This window comes from Ruditapes philippinarum, unplaced genomic scaffold, assembly GCF_026571515.1.
Source record: "Ruditapes philippinarum isolate M1 unplaced genomic scaffold, ASM2657151v2 ctg1776_1_1_1_1, whole genome shotgun sequence".
NCBI classification, from domain to species: domain Eukaryota; kingdom Metazoa; phylum Mollusca; class Bivalvia; order Venerida; family Veneridae; genus Ruditapes; species Ruditapes philippinarum.
Genome location: NW_026861636.1, coordinates 94226 through 114271, shown reverse-complemented (window position 1 = coordinate 114271; position 20046 = coordinate 94226). Strand labels below are relative to the sequence as shown.

Here is a 20046-nt window from a genome sequence, read left to right as displayed (position 1 = left end):
TGAATATCAAACCCACACCCCCTGCTTGCCATTGGAAAATCAAATTTTAAAAGCTTTTCATTCATTGTTATGATTGTTAATTGAACAACACAAACCACTGGGCTTTAAGCATCAATTTAACCCTATAGTTTTATTATGAATTTGAACTCATTGAAATAAATTCTTTTTTGTAACACAAATCCAAATTTGATGCCAGTTTTCAATATTCAATATTCCTATATGATTCACCAAAATGTGTTTCTTTTGTTTATTGACAAACCTATACGTTGTATTTGTAATTATCTTCAGGCAAAAGGATTTACCAAATGTTTTCTATTTCCATTTTTGGGGCGTCTGTTGCCGAGTGGTCACCTCTGTGGGTTCGAATCCCGACAGGGACTTGGATTCTTTAATGTGAGGAAGCTTTCCAGCTAGCTTACGGAACGTCGGTGGTTCTACTCAGGTGCCCATTCGTGCCTGAAATAATGCACGGAGGGGTACCTGAGGTCTTCCTCCACCAGTAAAGCTGGAACGTTGCGATATGACCTATACTGTGTCGATGTGATGTAAAACCCAATCAAACAAACAAACAATTTCCATTTTTTTTAAATTTTCTTAAATGTTCACACAACTTTTGAATTATGTTGTGATATTAGATAGTTCAGTTATTGTATTATTCTACTTCCAGTCTTGGTTTATCTTGCTTTGTTCCGTCTTGATGAACTCGGGATGGCAAACTATCGGCAATTTGTTAAATCTCAAGATATTAACAGAATGTATAAGGTACTTTTCTATGTGACATGCATTTTATTTGCTTCCATTTTACAGCATTTTAGTATTTGTAGTATAAATAAAGATCTATTTATAAAATTTGTTTATTTTTTTAATTGAGTAAGGCTTTCTTACATACAAATTTTTAGTAAACTGTTAATTTTGTTTTTAGCTCACTTTTGTCTTATAAACCAGGTCTAAAATTAAATTTACATATTTTGAAAATATATATATATATTCTAATTGACTAATTGGTCAATTACTTTATTCTTTGACTTAAGCTGATAAGAATTATGTCACAAATTCTGTCATGAAACTTTTTTTTTCAGTTCTTGAAGTTTTTCTTCAATGAGAAAAGTATCACAGGCTGGATGAAGGATGAATGGCAAAAATATTATGAACATGTTTTTGTTCAAACCAAGCTTGTTTCACCTCTAAGAAGGCAAGTTTTTAGTCTGACTATCCAGAGAATAGGGAGAGCTATTGTACTCACCCAGGCATCAGCGTCAGAGCCACACTTTGGTTTAGTTTTGGCATACAACATGGTATCTCCAAAACTAATGAAGAGAATCAGTTGAAAGTTCACAAGTTGTTCTCTTTAATTATTCAACATAAGGGGCACAGGTCCCATAACTATGAGTTACCTTTTTTACAGAGTTAGCCCCTTTTTGTTATTGTCAAGCACTGAGAATAGTCGAGAATGCTGTCTTATGGACAGCTCTTGAATTCTTATATTATGTCACTTCGCTGAGTTCATGATCATTTTTTTTTCTATCTTGACATAAAACTTAATTTTCATGCTGTTATTTGTATTCTCATGGTCATTGGATATTTATATGTTTATTTTCATGCTTTACAAAACTTTGATTAAAAAATAAAACTTGATTAAAAGTAATTCAGTAATGTAATAATAATAACTTCTTATGTATTTCAAAAGTTATCATTAGAAAAGAATTGTTTCATGGCAAAGTTAAAGTTATAAATTTGATTATTGGAATAAAATTGTTTCTTCATCATGACAAAGTTTAAGTTATAAATTTGATGTTTATAGGTGGTTGCCTGAGCTTACAGAAATGGTAAATCAAATGAAAGAGAAGATAGACAACATTAAAAAGCCAAGAAGAAAGGCTCTAACATCCACAGGTATGATTATAAAATAAATAATACTTTTCATCCACCCACAGTCTCTGCATAATGTGACTTTAAAAAATTGTAATATTGAAAATAAGTTTCACCAAGGAAATTTTAAGAGAGCTCGGATTTGGAATTATTTTTATGTATTTTTTTACAACTGAAAAATGATCGATTTTGTTTAGTTTTAGGTTTACATATATACAGTTCCGTTGCCATGGTTGTATATCTCTTTTCAGAAATCAAGCCATTTAATATAACACAGCCTCGACCAAAAAGTGTTCCTGTTCCCGAACCAGTAAGTACTCTTCTAAGTTTCTTCAACATGCATTTTATGCCTGAATAAACACATTAGTGCGATAACTGGTTTTGACGCCAAGGAAGCAGTCATCTGGGTTGACTTAAAAGCATAAGTCTAGGTTCGAAGAAAATGGGGTTTGGCATTTATGGGGAAACAAACAAATGTGCTAAACTTCTATTGTTAGGTAACTGAAGTAGGAATGTTTACTTGCCCTAAAGCAGTTTCTTGTGAAATCATACAGGACTATATTATCATGATAATTAATTGGGGGGAAAAAAAGATACATAGAAAATTAATAAAATGCCTTACAGTTGAAATTGTTATGAAAATTGAGGGGAAGGAAATGATAATAATTATGTAGAATATTGAGAATTGAATTTATGCTAATTGCTACAGGATTGGACAAACAAAATTATTCGCCTTACTATTGGTTTCAGTTAAAAGATATTGAATTGCAAACACTGCATGTATATTTTATGAAAAACCAGTTGAAGGTTACTTTCATAGCTTTATGTAATGTTATAATTTGTATAGAACAAAATCTTACCAGTATGTACAACTTGATTTAAATAAAAGAAAATACATGTAATCTCATTATATTTTATCTATGACAGGTTGGTCAAGAGGTAGTTATATTTATTGTTATCTTTCTGTAGTACCATATATTGTATATACTGATATAAGATTGTATTATTTTCAAACAAGATGCATGTTTTATATTTTCTTACTGATTTTCACAGTAGTTTTATTTACAGTTACATGATTCTAGTGTTTTATATAGATGGATATGTCTTGAGGAAATCTATTATTTGTTTCATGCCCTCAGGTATATAGTAATTGAACTATCGGTCTGTCTGTCCATATAAAGTTGACCTAAGCTGGCAAGTTGGATTTATCTTAAGTTCTTCTTACACCAATGGCTTTATAATTCATGCACTTACTTATCAATAAAAAGTCTGAAAGTACATGATCTTGGCTAGTTATGTGTAAGTTGTTTCCCTTTTAGCACTTTGAAAATTGATATGATTAACCTAAAGTTGCAAGTTGGATATATATAAGTTCTACCTGTACTGGTTTCATAATCAGTGGGGCCAAGGTCGAGGGTGCTAAAAATAGATTTTTACAAATTATTACAAGCTTTATTTATAGACTGATGTAGGAACATATAGGTTTGATGGTCCATAACTAGTTAAGTTGAATATTTTTCAACTTCATCAAATAGTAATGACGTGCCAACTATAAATTTTAACAATAACAAAAGATCCTGACTCTGTCAAGTTATATAACTGTGTTAATATTTTTAGCAATTTTTTTCCATATCTCAGTGACTGGGTAAACCTTTTCAGAAAATTTGGAACTGACAAGATTCAAGGCCGAGGGCATTTGTGTTTACCAAACATGTTCTTGTTTTGTTTTTTGTTTGTTTTTCTCTGATGGGTTATCACTTGATGGTTAAATAACAACTGTAGATTTTGAAACTTTAAAGTTTTATCTTTATCTTTATATAAAAACATATAAAAAAAAGATGGACTCCTTCTTAGTTACATCACAATGTTTTTGTATGGTTATAACTCACAGTAGAGCTATAGTGATGATGAATTGATTATAGCTATAAAATCAGAATCAAATGGCATTTAAATAAAATTTTGATGTATGATTGTGTTATGAATGTTTTATTATTTTTTGTAGATAATTTTTCTTGGTTGTTTATTTTTATATCACACATTTGTAGGAAATAATAATCTTTAAGTCTTATGTCCCTACTTGTATATTTTTTTGTTATCTTTTTCACCTCAATGGAGTTCCTTTAAAGTAAATAGGTCTACAATGGGCACATTTTCCATTAGTATTTCAAATTTTGAAGAAAAAAAACAATAGAAATTAATTTATCATTTAGATTTACTTATAAAATGCTTCTTGAAAAAATAGTTGATAAAATTCCCAGTGCTTTAGAATGTCCTTTTATCTGATGAATAATAATATTTTGTTCTAGACCACTTTATTATCTACAATTCACAATTAAAAGTTATGTTTCAAACAGTATAAAGGGAAGTCAGATCACAAGGATATGTTGTTTCATTATGTTCAATATGCTAGCATTATAAAGGTTCAAGACTGTATTGAAAGTATGTATGTATGTTTACAGATTTCTAAGTTACAGAAGCATAAACCACCACCAGAAACACTGTACAAAGAGCCGAGTGAATTAAACAAGATGGAGAGAATCAGACAAGAAAACAGGAGAAAAGCTGAGGTAACCATTATGTTATTAGTTATAAAAAATTTGATAGATTACATGGTCCTATATAATAAATAGATTGAAATAAAAAACACATTTATACAATATATATGCCCATATAACCTGTCAAATATCTGTGTAACAAATTTATAGCAAAGCAAACTTCCTATGTAAGAGAAAGAGATACTTCACAAATTGACTGCAGTGGTGTATATAAATGTAGTTTATATAAACATTTTTGTAGCAAGGAACCTATGTGTCAGATAATATAAATTTTTATATTTATAGCAGGGGGCTTGTGTGTTAGATGATATCAATTATCATTGAAATGCAAAAAAACCTATGTATTAAATGATATCACTTGTAATCTTTGTATTAAGGAACATATGTGTCAAAATGATATCTCTTGTAATCTTTGTAGCAATGAACCTATGTGTTTAATTATATCACTTGTAACCTTAATAGCAAGGAACCCAGGGTTGTCAGTAACATTTTTCGCAGAAGGTTTGTATTGGACTTGAGGCGGCCATTTCTGTTTTTATCAAGCATAACAAAAAGTGTTTTCTTTGAGGCGGCCCATAATGCATTTGAGACAGTCATTTTGGCCTCCTGCCGCCTCTTAGTGACAACCCTGGGAACCTATGTGTTAAATGATATGCTTGTTATTTTAGTAGCAAGGAACCTTTGTATTTCTATTGATTACACTTATAATCTTAGTAGCAAGGAACCTATGTGTTAAATAATATCAATTGTGATCCTTATAGCAAGAAACCTATGAAGAAACCTATGTGTGAAATGATAATTGTTATCTTAGTAGCAAGGAGCTTATGTTACATGACATTACTTGTAATCTTAGTAGCAAGGAAACTATGTGTTAATGATATCACTTTATATATTCACAGCAAGGAATCTATGTGTTTAATGATATCACTTTATATATTTCACAGCAAGGAATCTATGTGTTGAATATTATTACTAGTTATATTTACATCAGAAAATCTTTATGTTAAATGATATTTTGTTATTTATAGGAGAGACTGATGGAGGCTTCTAGGCGACAGTTTGCCTGTGCTAATCCTGAGAAGTCAAAGAAAACTAAGGAGAAGATTCAGAATATCCTTGATGAGGAGGAGAACAAGCTGGAGTTTGATAAACCTAAATCTAACAAAGCACCTTCTTTCTTGGTAAGAAGTCTCTCCATTGTCAGTCCCTTGCTCGGATCTTTCTTTTTAACTTATTCTTTTAATTTGATTACAGTAAGGTTTGTTTCTTTGTTCTCAAGACAAATTTTGTTTTTTGATTTGATTTTTTTTTAATTTCTATAGATTTCATTATTTTTTGTAAAGATTTTTACCTTCTTTGTTTTGATCCTCCGTGTTGGATGTTTTATCTGTAAATCAATTTCTGTAAATAATTAAATAAAAGAGATATTGATAAAATATTAAAACAATTATACCCCAAGTATGTTTTATGGGGTTTTTTTTGTAACATAATGTGTCCAGTCTTATGACTCATAGGGAAAGTGAAGATATGATAAGAATTTAAAATACATGTTTAATGTGTAATTGTATAATAAATGATCTGCTATGTAGATGACACCACATTCGAGTCGTTCTACATCATCAAGGAAACATGTAAGTTTGATGGTTGCCAGGGATAGGTTGCTGTGCTGCAGTTTTTAGCTCACCTGTCACTTTGTGACAGGGTGAGCTTTTGTGATCGCTTTCCGTCCGGCGTCCTTAAACTTTTACTTTAAATGACATCTCCTCATAAACCACTGAGCCAATTTCATCCAAACTTCACAGGAATGTTCCTTTGGTGGTCACCTTTGAAAATTGTTCAAAGAATTTAATTCCATGCAGAACTCTGGTTGCCATGGCAACCAAAAGAAAAAACTTTAAATATCATCTTCTAAAAAACCAAAAGAGCTAGAGCTTAGATATTTGGCATGAAACATCTTCTAGTGAGTGTCTACCAAGTTTGTTCAAATAAAAGCCCTTGGGTCAAAATTGGCCCCGCCCCAGGGGGTCATTGATTTTTCCTATATGCATATAGTAAAAACTTAAAAATCTTCTTTTAAAGAACCCAAAGAGCTAGAGCTAAGATATTTAGCATGAAACATGTTCTAATGGGTGTCTACCAAGTTTGTTCAAATAAAAGCCTTGGGTCAAAATTGGCCCCGCTCCAGGGGGTCATTGATTTTTCCTATATGCATATAGTAAAAACTTAAAAATCTTCTTTTAAAGATCCCAAAGAGCTAGAGCTAAGATATTTAGCATGAAACATGTTTTAATGGATGTCTACCAAGTTTGTTCAAATAAGAGCCCTGGGGTCAAAATTGGCACCGCCCCAGGGGGTCATTGATTTTCCCTATATGAATATAGTAAAAACTTAAAAATCTTCTTTTAAAGAACCCAAAGAGCTAGAGCTAAGATATTTAGCATGAAACATGTTGTAATGGATGTCTACCAAGTTTGTTCAACTAAGAGCTCTGGGGTCAAAATTGGCCTGCCCCAGGGGACATTGATTTCCCTTATATGTGTATAGCAAAACTTAAAAATCTTTTTGGAAAAAACCCGAATAGCTAGAGTTTAGATATTAAGCATGAAACATCTTCTAGTAAGTGTCTACAAAGATTGTTCAAATAAAAGCCCTGGGATTAAAACTGGCTCTGCCCCAGGAGTGTCATTGTTTTTAAATACTAGTATATGTGTAAAGAAAAAACTTAAAAAATCTTTTTTTAAAAAACCCAACAAGCTAGACCTTAGATGTTTAGCATGAAACATCTTCTAATGGGTGTCTACCAAGTTTATTCAAATAAAAGCCCTGGGGTTTAAACTTGCCCCGCTCTTGGGGGGCCTATATACAGGTGAGCGACTTCAGGGCCATCATGGCCCTCTTGTTGTTTATTTTTTTATTTAACAAAAAAATGATGCTTTTTATGCATAATATGCCTTGGTATTTGTTTGGTTAGGATTTATCTGTTTAATAGCTTGTTTAATGCTTTGTTTTTAAGAACAACACATAAACCATTTATTTGCACTCCCAAACCACCCACACCATATCCCAACTCAAGTTATGTTTTTGCACAAGAACCTCGGATAACTTTTGATATCATATGATGTTGAGGATTATGCATAGCTCCCACTTAAGATTTTCAGTAATAATGGGCTTTTATTTACATTTTGATGCTTTCATATTATTATTGCCATCATTTAGATTTATAGATATAATATCATTAAAAAATCAGTTATTCTTGTCTCGAACATTCAATTTTACATGCATTAAATATTAGCTTCATGTTTCAAGTTTTAAGTCTTAGTGTTTGATACACTTTATACTTATCCGGTTAGTTACTCAAGAGAGCTTCATATAAGTTACATGTTTTTTTTGACAATAGAGCTTAAATAAATAATGTTTAAACAAATAATGTTAAATTATTTTTTAAATAAATTTGGCTTGGGTTATTCCATTTTGTCACCTGCAGTAAGCAGGAAATTTCATCTTCTGCATACACTTAATGATACTCCCTCTTCTCCTGACACCTTCAACCTGCTCTGTACCCCACCCACCTCATTTCAGCTTGTCATGTTTGTTTATTTATGCAAATAAGAATTATTGAAGCATCCTGAAAACCTCTTGTAATATAAAGCTACCAGATCCAGGAGAGTGCCTATTCTTAAATTTTTTATATTAAATACCCTAAATTCCATTATTTAAAGATCAAAATCTTTTTGATTCCTGCAAGATTTCAATACAGTGGCATATTAGTGCAAATTATTGATCATTTTGCGGATTTTACTGACTTTGACTCTTTTAATGCAAGAACGGAAATTGCTCACCCTTTCCTCTTTTACTGAAGTTATGATTTTATTTCAAATTTGATATATTTGTTTCATCGTATTTATATTTGATTGATCATGTTTAAAAAGAAACACTGTAGAGCCATTCATTAGTTATAGTTAGAAATCTAACAAGTTGCATTATGATTATAATGCTTGAAGTTAATGTATTTAACATGTATGAGGGTGTTTAGTAGAATTATGCAATATTTCTTCTGTCACTTATCTGTCCAGAAAATTACAATCTTCTTTTGAGATGTTACAGTTTTTAGCTCACCTGTCACAAAGTGACAGGGTGAGCTTTTGTGATCGCTTTTCGTCCAGCGTCCGTCCGTCCTTCGTCCGTCCGTAAACTTTTACTTTAAATGACATCTCCTCATAAACCACTAAGCCAATTTCATCCAAACTTCACAGGAATGTTCCTTTGGTGGTCACCTTTAAAAATTGTTCAAAGAATTTAATTCCATGCAGAACTCTGGTTGCCATGGCAACCGAAAGTAAAAACTTTAAATATCTTCTTTTAAAAAACCATAAGAGCTAGAGCTTAGATATTTGGCATGAAACATCTTCTAGTGAGTGTCTACCAAGTTTGTTCAAATAAAAGACCTGGGGTCAAAATTGGCCACGCCCCAGGGGGTCATTGATTTTCCCTATATGCATATAGTAAAAACTTAAAAAATCTTCTTTTAAAGAACCCAAAGAGCTAGAGCTAAGATATTTAGCATGAAACATGTTCTAATGGGTGTCTACCAAGTTTGTTCAAATAAAAGCCCTGGGGTCAAAATTGGCCCCGCCCGGGGGGGTCATTGATTTTCCCAATATGCATATAGTAAAAACTTAAAAAATCTTCTTTTAAAGAACCAAAAGAGTTAAAGCTAAGATATTTAGCATGAAACATGTTCTAATAAGTGTCTACCAAGTTTGTTCAAATAAAAGCCCTGGGGTCAAAATTGGCCCCTTCCCGGGGGGTCATTGATTTTCCTTATATGCATATAGTAAAAACTTAAAAAATCTTCTTTTAAAGAACTCAAAGAGCTATGGCTAAGATATTTAGCATCAAACATGTTCTAATAGGTGTCTACCAAGTTTGTTCAAATAAAAGCCCTGGGGTCAAAATTGGCACCGCCCCGGGGGTCATTGATTTTCTTTATATGCATATAGCAAAAACTTAAAAAATCTTCTTTGAAAAAACCCAAATAGCTAGAGTTAAGATATTAAGCATGAAACATCTTTTAGTGAGTGTCTACAAAGTTTGTCCAAATAAAAGACCTGGGGTCAAAATTGGCCCCGCCCCGGTGGTCATTGATTTTCTTTATATGTGTATAGCAAAAACTTAAAATCATTTTTGAAAAACCCCAAATAGCTAGAGTTTAGATATTAAGCATAAAACATCTTCTAGTAAGTGTCTACAAAACTTGTTCAAATAAAAGCCCTGGGGTCAAAACTGGCCCGGCCCCAGGGGTGTCATTGTTTTTAACTATATGTGTATAGTAAAAACTTAAAAAAAATCTTCTTTTAAAAAGCCCAATGAGCTAGAGCTTAGATGTTTATCATGAAACATCTTCTTATGGGTGTCTACCAAGTTTGTGCAAATAAAAGCCCTTGGGTTAAATTGGTCCTGCAACGTTGGGTAGGGGGGTGGGGGTTGGGGGGACCTGTATACAGGTGAGCGACCTCAGGGCCATCATGGCCCTCTTGTTATTATTTCTTAAGAGTATATCATGGTTTATGAACTTTATTTCTTTAATTTATGAAAATGAAATAAAATTGTGCTTGAAGTATTGAATATTTCATTATTTACTGGTATTGTGACTTATATTTGACATTACTGCTAACTTTGACTTGTACATGTATATGTATGACATTACTGGTAACTTTAATGAATAACTTTCGACACAATTGATTAATTTGACTTATATTTGTGTATTTGTCATTACTGGTAACTTATATTTTATATTACTAGTAATTTAACTGATATTTGACATAATTTTAACTTATTTTTGACATTACTGTTAACTTGATTTATATTTGACATTACTGTTAACTTATATTTGACATTACTGTAAACTTGACTTATATTTTATATTACTAGTAATTTAACTGATATTTGACATAATTTTAACTTATTTTTGACATTACTGTTAACTTGACTTATATTTGACATTACTGTAAACTTGACATATATATATTTGACATTACTGTTATCTTGAATTAATGTTAACTTGACATATATTGTATGTTACTGTTTACTTGACTTATATTTGACATTACTGATTACAGAACCAGGAGGTTCCTGTTAAAATGACTGCAGCAGCTATTCTGCGTGAAGGTGCCCTCTACCAAAGAAGAGAGGCAGAGGAAATTAGAAGGTAAAGCTAGAATAGAAATATTTTTTCCAACCCTCAGACTTTTCTTTTTTTCAATGATTTAAAGTTCATTGCACTAATGATCAGTTTATATAAATTATCAGAAACTGGATAATGTTAAATCATATCTTAAACTATATAGTTTGTGATATTATCAAAGAATCTACATAAACATATCTTGAAGAAACATAAGCTTGTACATAGTGCCTACATACTGTATGTATGTGACAGTATTTTAACCTTAAAGGTATTTACAAAAAAATATCTCCTTTTTTTTTAATTATTGAAGTAAATGTTTGTTTCTTGTAGACTAGAGAATCTGGAAGCTGGAGCTAAAGATAAATCTGAATTTGAAAAATGGCAGAATGAGATGAAGCGTAAGGATATGGAGGCGGAGCTTGCTGATATAGAGAAGCGCCGCCTGGAGGGAAAACTGAGTCATGAGGAGGCAATTCTTGCCAGACAGAATATAATACAAGAAAACAAACAGAGAGTGGCGGAGATTAAAGAAGAGGTGTGGTTTATATTATATATATGAGCCACGTCGTGACAAAACCAACATAAAGCGTTTGCAACCAGCATGGATCCAGACCAGCCTGCGCATCCGTGCAGTCTGATCAGGATCCATGCTGTTCGCTTACAAACCCTTTAACAAGTAGAGAAACTGATAGCTAACAGCATGGATCCTGATCAGACTGCGCGGATGCGCAGGCTGGTCTGGATCCATGCTGGTCGCAAACGCATTACGTTGGTTTTGTCATGGCGCTGCTCAATTATGTTCTTTATATAGCAAATAAAATGCATGAATTGTGTTACAATTTCTATTTCTTTGATTTTTTGGCAGTTGTGAACTGTTGAAAAAATAATGATAAAGACTAGAGCTGTAACTTAATGAGATATATTTTTGTACAGTAAATTTCTGTATTTGATTTACATTGGTGACCAGTTGATATATAACACAATGTTGATTTACAAAGGAGAATTATGATACAACATTGATTCTTTATGTTTATGGTTAAAACTAAGAATATATACATTTAGTTTCTACAGAAAATCAAGGAAACACTTGTGGCAGAATGTTTTGTTAAGTTGATCAAAATTTGTAAAAAACATTTATCTTTAATTTTTTATTGCATGCCAGAGATTAGACTAGAATACTCATTTGTTAATTGTAAACTAACATGTCTTTGGCAGAGACATAAAAATGAGAAAGAAAGAAATATATAGTAAATCTGATACATTTGGCAGGGAGAGAAAAAAAATGAGAAAGAAAGAAATGTTTAGTTAAACTGAAACCAGTATTTGTAAATTTTGTTGTTGTTTTTTTTTAGACTCAGAAAATGATGGAAAGATTCTTGGAGGAGAAATTTAAAGAAGAACAACAAATGAGGTAAAAGTACAAATTGGCAGTAATGAATTGACTTAATTGTTAACAACATTGCTTCATTAATGACATAATGAAATTATCTTAAGATTCAAATAAAAGACAAAGACTTATTTTTATCCCCCTTTACATTGCTATGAATTATACAAAATTGCTATAGATTAGGCAAAATTCAGGGAAAAAATCCATAGCTTTGATAGTTTAGGGAAAAATGATTTGTACTTCTCAATAAAATCACTTATAATTTAATTAGATTAAAGCTCTTCCTTTAGAAACAGAATTAATAATTTTCATTTTATTTCTGTTTCTTGATAGCATGGTGAAACATCTGAAATTGTTTGTGGTTTACATTGATTTTAACTAATAGGATTGAAATGAGCTGCGTCACGACAAAACCAACATAATGGGTTTGCGACCAGCATGGATCCAGACCAGCCTGCGCATCCACGCAGTCTGATCAGGATCCATGCTGTTCGCTATCCGTTTCTCTACTTGTTATAGGGTTTGCAAGCGAACAGCATGGATCCTGATCAGACTGCGCGGATGCGCAGGCTGGTCTGGATCCATGCTGGTCGCAAACCCATTATGTTGGTTTTGTCGTGACGCGGCTCAAATGTTATAAAAGTAAGACAAACATCTGACTCATAGAATTTGATAATTGTGCTATTAGCAGTACTTCAACAGAAAGTCAAGAATACATTTTTAAAGATTAGAATTTATTTTTTTAGAACATTATTTTGATTATTTATGGGGGATCCGTGGTTAAGGTGGTTTACTTCAATCCACTTGCCTCACACCACTGAGGGATCGAATCTTGACAGGGTCTTTGGATTCTTAAATGTGAGGAAGCTATCCAGCTAGCTTACGGAACATCAGTGGTAGTACTCAGGTGATCAGTTATGCCTGAAATAATGCACAGAAGGGCACATGAGATATTCCTGCACTAGTAAATCTGGAAAGTCGCCATATGACCTATACTGTGTTGGTGAAATGTAAAAACCAACCCAAAAAATAAAGAAAAAAATTGTATCAGTATTATGCTAATGTACATGTACTCTTTTTCATGCATAGCAGCATGGACAATAATGAAAAAAATCCGTGATATTTCAGGCAACTGGTCGAGGATACAATGAAGGGTCATAAAAATGCTAAAGAATCCCAGAAAAAGCTGCAGGAATATAAACAAAAAATAGGTAAAAATCAGTGTTCTTTATTGATAGTCTTAGTACTATTTTTTCAATCTCCGAAATGATAATTTTTAATCTCATTACCTTTTGTTTACTTTAGTCTGAGATCTGTATATGATTTAAAGAGTTACTCCGCTTTATATGTGGTCATTCATACTGCTTAAAATAAAGTCCTTCCTATGGAGCATTTGATGTAAATCATGATCAGAAATCAAGTTAATGAAAGTATTTACTTACTGAATATTTTCTGATTGTAAAAGTTGATTCTATTTACTGTTAGTTGTAAGCATTGCTTTGGATGTTATTTTTGCAGTGAAACATTGAATTTGTTATTGAATAAGTTGAGAAAGAAAATAAAGTAAAATATATCTAAAATGCCCTTTAACTTCTTTTCTTTACTATAACATTGAGTGGTAGCATACCCTAAAAATTAATACGTAGGACTAGTAATCTTGAGAATTGCTGGCTCAAACCCTGTAAATGCCAAACTGTTGTTTCTGTGAGAAAGAAACTTTACATTAATTGCTTCAAACTGGTTTGTTCAAGGAAATAAAATCCAGAGTGTTTCAATAAGCTTATAACTTCCAAAACAATGGAACTGAAACAAATTCGTATAAACTAAACAAACATTGATATTTAAACTAAACAAACATTGATATTTTTGTGCGTTACAGTTCAAGAAGTAGCGGAGGAGAGTCAGGAACTGATGAGGCGTGCTATTGAAGAAGCCGAGATTGAGATGCGGCGCAGAATGGAGCTCATACACCAGATCCGGGCCATGGAAGCTGTGCCTGTTATCAGGCAGAAGTTTGTTGATCTAACATCTGCTGCCGGGCATGGTCTCCTTAGTGAGATGTCAATTGCTGAGGTAGGTTGTGGTCATCTTGTGGTCTTTTTATTTTTTTAGGGAATTCTTCACAAATATCTAAATAGGTTTTGACCTTTTTTTCTTCTCTTTTTTCAATGATAAATGCAAAGTCATCAGAGTAATATCCAATATCTTGTAAACTTTCTTATGCTAAAGAAATTACTTCTTCTGTTCATATAAAGACAAAGTATAGGTCTACCCTTCCATTCAATACATTTATTATGTTGAATTCTAGGTAAGGATTTGTTTGAAATAGTATATTATCCTTTGTAGTCAGAAAGATGCTAAAGTTACATTTAAATTGATTTGATATTTAAAGTTTATGATTTTAATATTTTCTTTTTATTGAATATGAAGGGGGAAAAAGGTCACTTTTGTAAGGTCATTGTTTAATTTTCAACAAAACATGATAATATATGTAATTGTAAATTTACAGTTGAAAGAACGAATGGCTCTTCTGAAGACAGCTGAAAGAGAGGCAGAGGAGAATAGAAGAGACGAAATACTTGCTACTAAAGAGGTATATATCTAATGCTTTGTAAGTGCCCCTTTGTGGCAGAGTGGTTAAGGTCGTTGACTTCATACAACTTTCCCCTCACCTCTGTGGGTTTGAATTCCCCTTAGTGACTTATGATTCTTTCATGTGAGGAAGCTACCCAGCTTAGTCTAGCAGATATTAATCATGCTGGCCTACCTCTTATAGATAGAGCCTAGTTTGATTGACAGATATCCATCCTGGCCTACCTCTTATAGATAGAGCCTAGTTTGATTGACAGATATCCAGCATGGCCTACCTCTTGTAGAGTGTAGTCTGAGTAACAGATATCCAGCCCGGCCTACCTCTTGTAGATAGAGCCTAGTTTGATTGAAAAATATTCAGCCAAGCTTACCTCTTATAGATAGAGCCTAGTTTGATTGACAGATATCCAGCCTGGCCTACCTCTTGTAGTTTGTAGTCTGAGTAACAGATATCTAGGCTGGTCTGGTCTCTTTTCTGGTAGTTAGATAAATCATCTTTGCATCTGTCACATCTATTGTTTTGCTATATTATTTTGGACCGGAATGAATTCAGATAAAAGTGTTTGAAATTTTTCAGATGGACAAAAGAGGTTTTATATATAAACTGTAATTTACTTAATTTATGTTTCTACTTTAGGCAAAAGATCAGATGTTACTGGACACATTAGAGAAGATTTCCAAACACCGACTTGAACAGACAAAGGCAGCTGCTGTAAAGTAAGCCCCATGTCTCTTTTATGTAATAAGAAGGTTTATTTAAAACACTACAGGTGAAGCAAAAGTTTTCAACAAGTTTAGTTGGCCATATATGTCATGTTAAAGTGATGGGCACTAAATTATTAGATCAAAGGTTCTGTGTATTAATTACTAAGATGTAAGAAAAAATATTGTGTTTATATCCATCCTTACAGAACAGATTTGTAAGTGCTTATGCCTTATATTCATATACAGTCAAACCTGTTTGAAGGCCACCTTCAAATAAAGATAACCTTGCAATAAAGACCATTTTTTAATAATTCTTCATTGATAAAAATAGAATAAAATAACCTCCAAATTAAGACCCCTTGTATATAAAGACCATGATTTGTCTCTCCCTTGGGTGGCCTTTGTTCACGGGTATATTTTTTGGAAAAAGGTCATCGACACTTAAATAATTGATTTTATTGTACTTATTTGATGTAATGGATAAAAAATTTATTTGATGTTTTAAGACTGGAATCTCGTAAGAAGGGTGAACCCAAGAAGATGCAGATTCAGACTGAAGAGCTGTCGGCTTTACAGAAGCGACTTGACGAGAAGAAACAACAGCGACGTCAAGCACAGGAAACCTCCCGTCTTGCCCCAAATACTAAATCGGCCCAAAGAACTAAAAGTTTGATAAATCAGAAGGTAAGAATATATCTAAATTTTAAAAGATCCTCAAGAAATTTATTTTATCTTTGCCAAAATCAGTATATTTTTGGCATTATATATCAGTTTATTTGCTCCTGAGCTAAAAATTAGACATAAAAGAATGGATACATTCATTTTAGTTGAAATGAACTTATGGTTAGAACTTTTCTTTAACCAGATATATAGGTTGATATATATACCTGCTTTAACTTGATATAAACCAGTTACAGATTTATTTAACTTCAAGTGAACCTTGGTGTAAAAGGGCTGTTAAAAATTAACTAAGTGATGTAAAAGGGCTGTTTAAAATTGTTTATAAATTTGTTCAATCAACTTAGTGACAAAAATGTGTATTATCACATATGTAGTTGCCTTAGTATATGATAATTTATTTAGAACTGTGGTAAATCTTTGTATAAACAAATGTCATTGTAGGCACTTTTCAATGTTTTTCATTTTGGTTCCTACACAAACATTTTTTTCTCTAGAAACATTTAGAGGAAAGTCGCTGGAAGGAATTAGAGGCTACAAGGGAGAGAACTGCCCAAGTAATGCAACAGACATATGCCAAATCAGCCAGTAGACTCAACACAATGATGTCAGTTACATAACCTGATTTGACACACTCTGTACACTCTACAAATAAAATGTGATATATTTTATATTTATATATAAAAGAACATTTTTTTTTATCATGAAAAAGAACATATTTTTACTGTTCATAAATTATCAGTATTTCCACGACCAATAAATCCGTCCTGTGATAAATGTATTATTTTTTCGTAAGACTCCTGTTTATATGTCATGTTGATAATGTTTTATTTGTTTTATGTGCAAATGTTTTATCAATTCTCAAGTGATTTATTAGCTCGACTATTTGAAGAATAAAGAGAGCTATTGTACTCACCAGGCTTTGGCAATCGCTGTGGTCGTCACACTTTTTGAAAAGTTTTTGTGTGTAAGCTGGTAACACCAGAACTACTGAATAGAATGAGTTGAAACTTCAGTAACTTAATTTGAGAGCATAATAGGAGGTCACTGACCAAGGCTCATAACTCTTCATGTATTTTGACAGAATAAGTGGCACTTTTTGAAACTTAAAAAAAAATCTGCTTATATTTGGGCACTGAGAATAGTCAAGCAGGCTGTCTTACTAACAACACTTGTTAAATTCATTGAGTTTAATTTCTTTTGTTTTAAAACCTGCTGATGCTGTTTTTTAGAATAATGACTGGTCTGTTGATGGTGGTGCTAAGCCCAGTCTGCCTTCTTATATCTGTGAAGGTGTGACCAGACTCTAAACTGCTGAATGCACAATTTTAACACATTGTTATCAAATACCCTTGCATTAATTATTGACAGTTGTAAGAAAGACAAACAATTTATCATTCAGATGTAACATGGCAAAGAATAATAAGAGTAAAATTGTAGTTTTTTAAATTACTTTTCTGGTACATCTTTGTGTCGTTTTTATAAAACAATTTTGTGTGTAGAAATATGGTACATGCGTGTACAGTACTACCAGTATATCTGGCAAATTCTGTCTGTTGGTTTATATTTATATAAGTAGGTATAATAACTATTACAGAAATCATATAATGAGACTTTAAGGCAACATTTACATTATTTAATAACCATACCATGTATTTGCTATTAGTCTGTAAATTTTTTTAGCAGACAATATACTTGAAACAATCTGAAGTAAATCTGATATAAATGTATTGATATTAAGAAATAATTCCTAATCCAGTAAGTTTTTAAGGTTTTAATGTTTATGCCTTGCGTTTGTTTTTAAAGCATTGGTGTGAATGAATTGTACCAGTTATTTGTATCACCATAAATTTGTGATTTCACCATATACAATGTATTTGTTATTTGGAATAATAGCCCCACTGAAAATATTGTAGTACAATGTATACTACTTGTACAGGTTCTGTAGAGACATTTTACTGCCAGAACGAAATGTTTTATTCAAATATCAAATATTATTGTAAAAAATGATTATTTTGTGAGCAAGGAAAGATTTTATACATGAATGTTACAATTTGTTATAGATGTTTAATTTATATTGAATTGAATCTGATGTGATTTCATATTTATTATTGTTTTCATTATGTCATCATTTTTACAAAAAATAATAAAACTTTGAAAAATTAAGTAAGTTTTTTTTGCTCTTTTATGTATTGTATTTTAAGTCCCAGCTCATCTTTATGAAGAGCTGTCCTACTCTTTACCAGTTACTTCTTTTATTCAGTCAGAGATCTACTTCAAACTTCAAATATATGTTTTTATCAATTCACCCTTTCATTGGGAGTTATCTGCCCTTGAAAGCTTAAGAAATTTTTCTGTAAAAATGTTACCCTTTATAAAGTCCCTTGAGCAACACTGAAACTTATACTGTCCATCTTTCTGCATGGGTTCATGGGTACATAGGAAATGACCCTTTGGGGAATCCACTATTAAAGTTTTTTCAAATTGTAACTTTTCTTGTTTGGACATAGGGAAAAAAAAAAGTTTTTTTTTAATGCAAAATTTCAATAATCTTGTCTAAAAGTACAAGACCCAGAGCTTTAGTGTATAGCACCATCTAGAGGTCCTCTACCAATGTTTTTAAATTATATTTCAAGACTTTAAATTCACCCTGGGGGTCCTGAAATTTCTTCATATGTACAGTGTAATGACTAAAAAACTAAATCTTTGAAACTTCAATGACTAGAGCTTAGATATTTGGAATGAAACATCTAATTGATCTTTACCAAGGTTATTTAAATGAGGGCCATGGGAATAAGATTAGCTCTGCCCTTTCCTTATGTATATACATATTGTAAAAACTGTAAAAAATTATCTTCTCATGATCGAGCTTAGACATTTGGCATTAAACTTCCTTCACATCACCTTTGAAGAATAGCTCCTGTCATACGGCCCTTGTCTGTCTTGAATGTCTATTTCACCCGTTTCCTGTTTTTGAGAAATTTTGGAAATATTTTACATATGAAACTTTCTACAAACTAAGTAAAAAGATTTGTTTATCGAATGTCGGAAGCATGGACCTTTGCATGCAATTTTCCACATAGAACAACCATTGTAAGAGAATGACATTTTACAAAATCCTTTTTTTTTGGGAACCCCGAAACACGGGTCATTTTTGAGCTTAAAGCTTTTCATCCGACAAAGGGTTTTTAGCATTTTTCTCACCCGTGTTTTGAAAATCCCCTCTGTAAAGGGAGTTGGTGTAAGATTTTATAGGTTCTTCCCTAGTGGCCCGCCCCCTAAGGGCCAGAAATATTGCCACAGTGGAGTACCCGGGGGTCTTCTTCAACCAGTAAAGCTGTTCAAAAAGTCGCCGTATCACTTTTACAGTGTCAGTGTGGCTGATAATATTGATATAAAATAGCAATAAAACCTGTTAATATGTATATATAATTACGCATAAAAACTTTAGTTATTTTGTATTCCTACATTTGTATTGCTCTCACTTCAAAAAAAAAAGTCTTCTCTTTTTGGGATGCGACTAGAAAAACAAAACAAAACATTTTTACATTTATATATACGTAACAGTTTTTCCGATTTTGTATAAAATACCATTTTAACGAGTGGATTATATAAAAGTGAGATTTTGTAAGACAATAATCAAACCAAGTCTGCAACATTTTCTATGTTGCCTTGATGGCCTTTCAGAGATTCATCTTGACTTTATACAGGACTTGTGTACATGCTTGGAAATATCTTTTTCATCGAAACAGCCGTGACTGTGTGTGCTTGAAAAACAACATGACTGTACTTGAGATATTATCTATACACTTGAAATAAACATGGTTATAAAATTGTCATATGTATCATTGAAGCAATTATGACAGTAAAAAATATTTCTGTGCTTGAAATAATCATGACTGTCAATGATGTAGTCATGTATGTGCTTGAAATATTTCAAGCACATGCGTGCTTGAAATAATCATGACTGTACAGAAAAGTCTGTACTTGAAATACTAATTATCTTGCTTATTCTTGAAACAGAGACATATAAAAACTCATGTATTTTAACGTAATCATGACTATACTATTCGCCA

At 32.2% G+C, this 20046-nt stretch overlaps 1 protein-coding gene across 1 annotated transcript; it reads left to right on the top strand.

Annotated features, from left to right (window-relative positions):
- Window positions 1-670: 670 nt before the first annotated feature.
- On the top strand, window positions 671-16892 carry LOC132716369 (cilia- and flagella-associated protein 99-like). The gene is made up of 15 exons (XM_060699631.1): window positions 671-762; window positions 1080-1192; window positions 1802-1893; window positions 2121-2179; window positions 4329-4436; window positions 5453-5605; window positions 10544-10632; window positions 10939-11143; window positions 11961-12019; window positions 13124-13206; window positions 13875-14068; window positions 14505-14588; window positions 15225-15304; window positions 15799-15976; window positions 16468-16892. The coding sequence occupies exons 1-15, from the start codon at window positions 709-711 to the stop codon at window positions 16588-16590; spliced, it is 1674 nt and encodes a 557-aa protein (XP_060555614.1). The 5' UTR covers window positions 671-708; the 3' UTR covers window positions 16591-16892.
- The last annotated feature ends 3154 nt before the right edge of the window (window positions 16893-20046 follow it).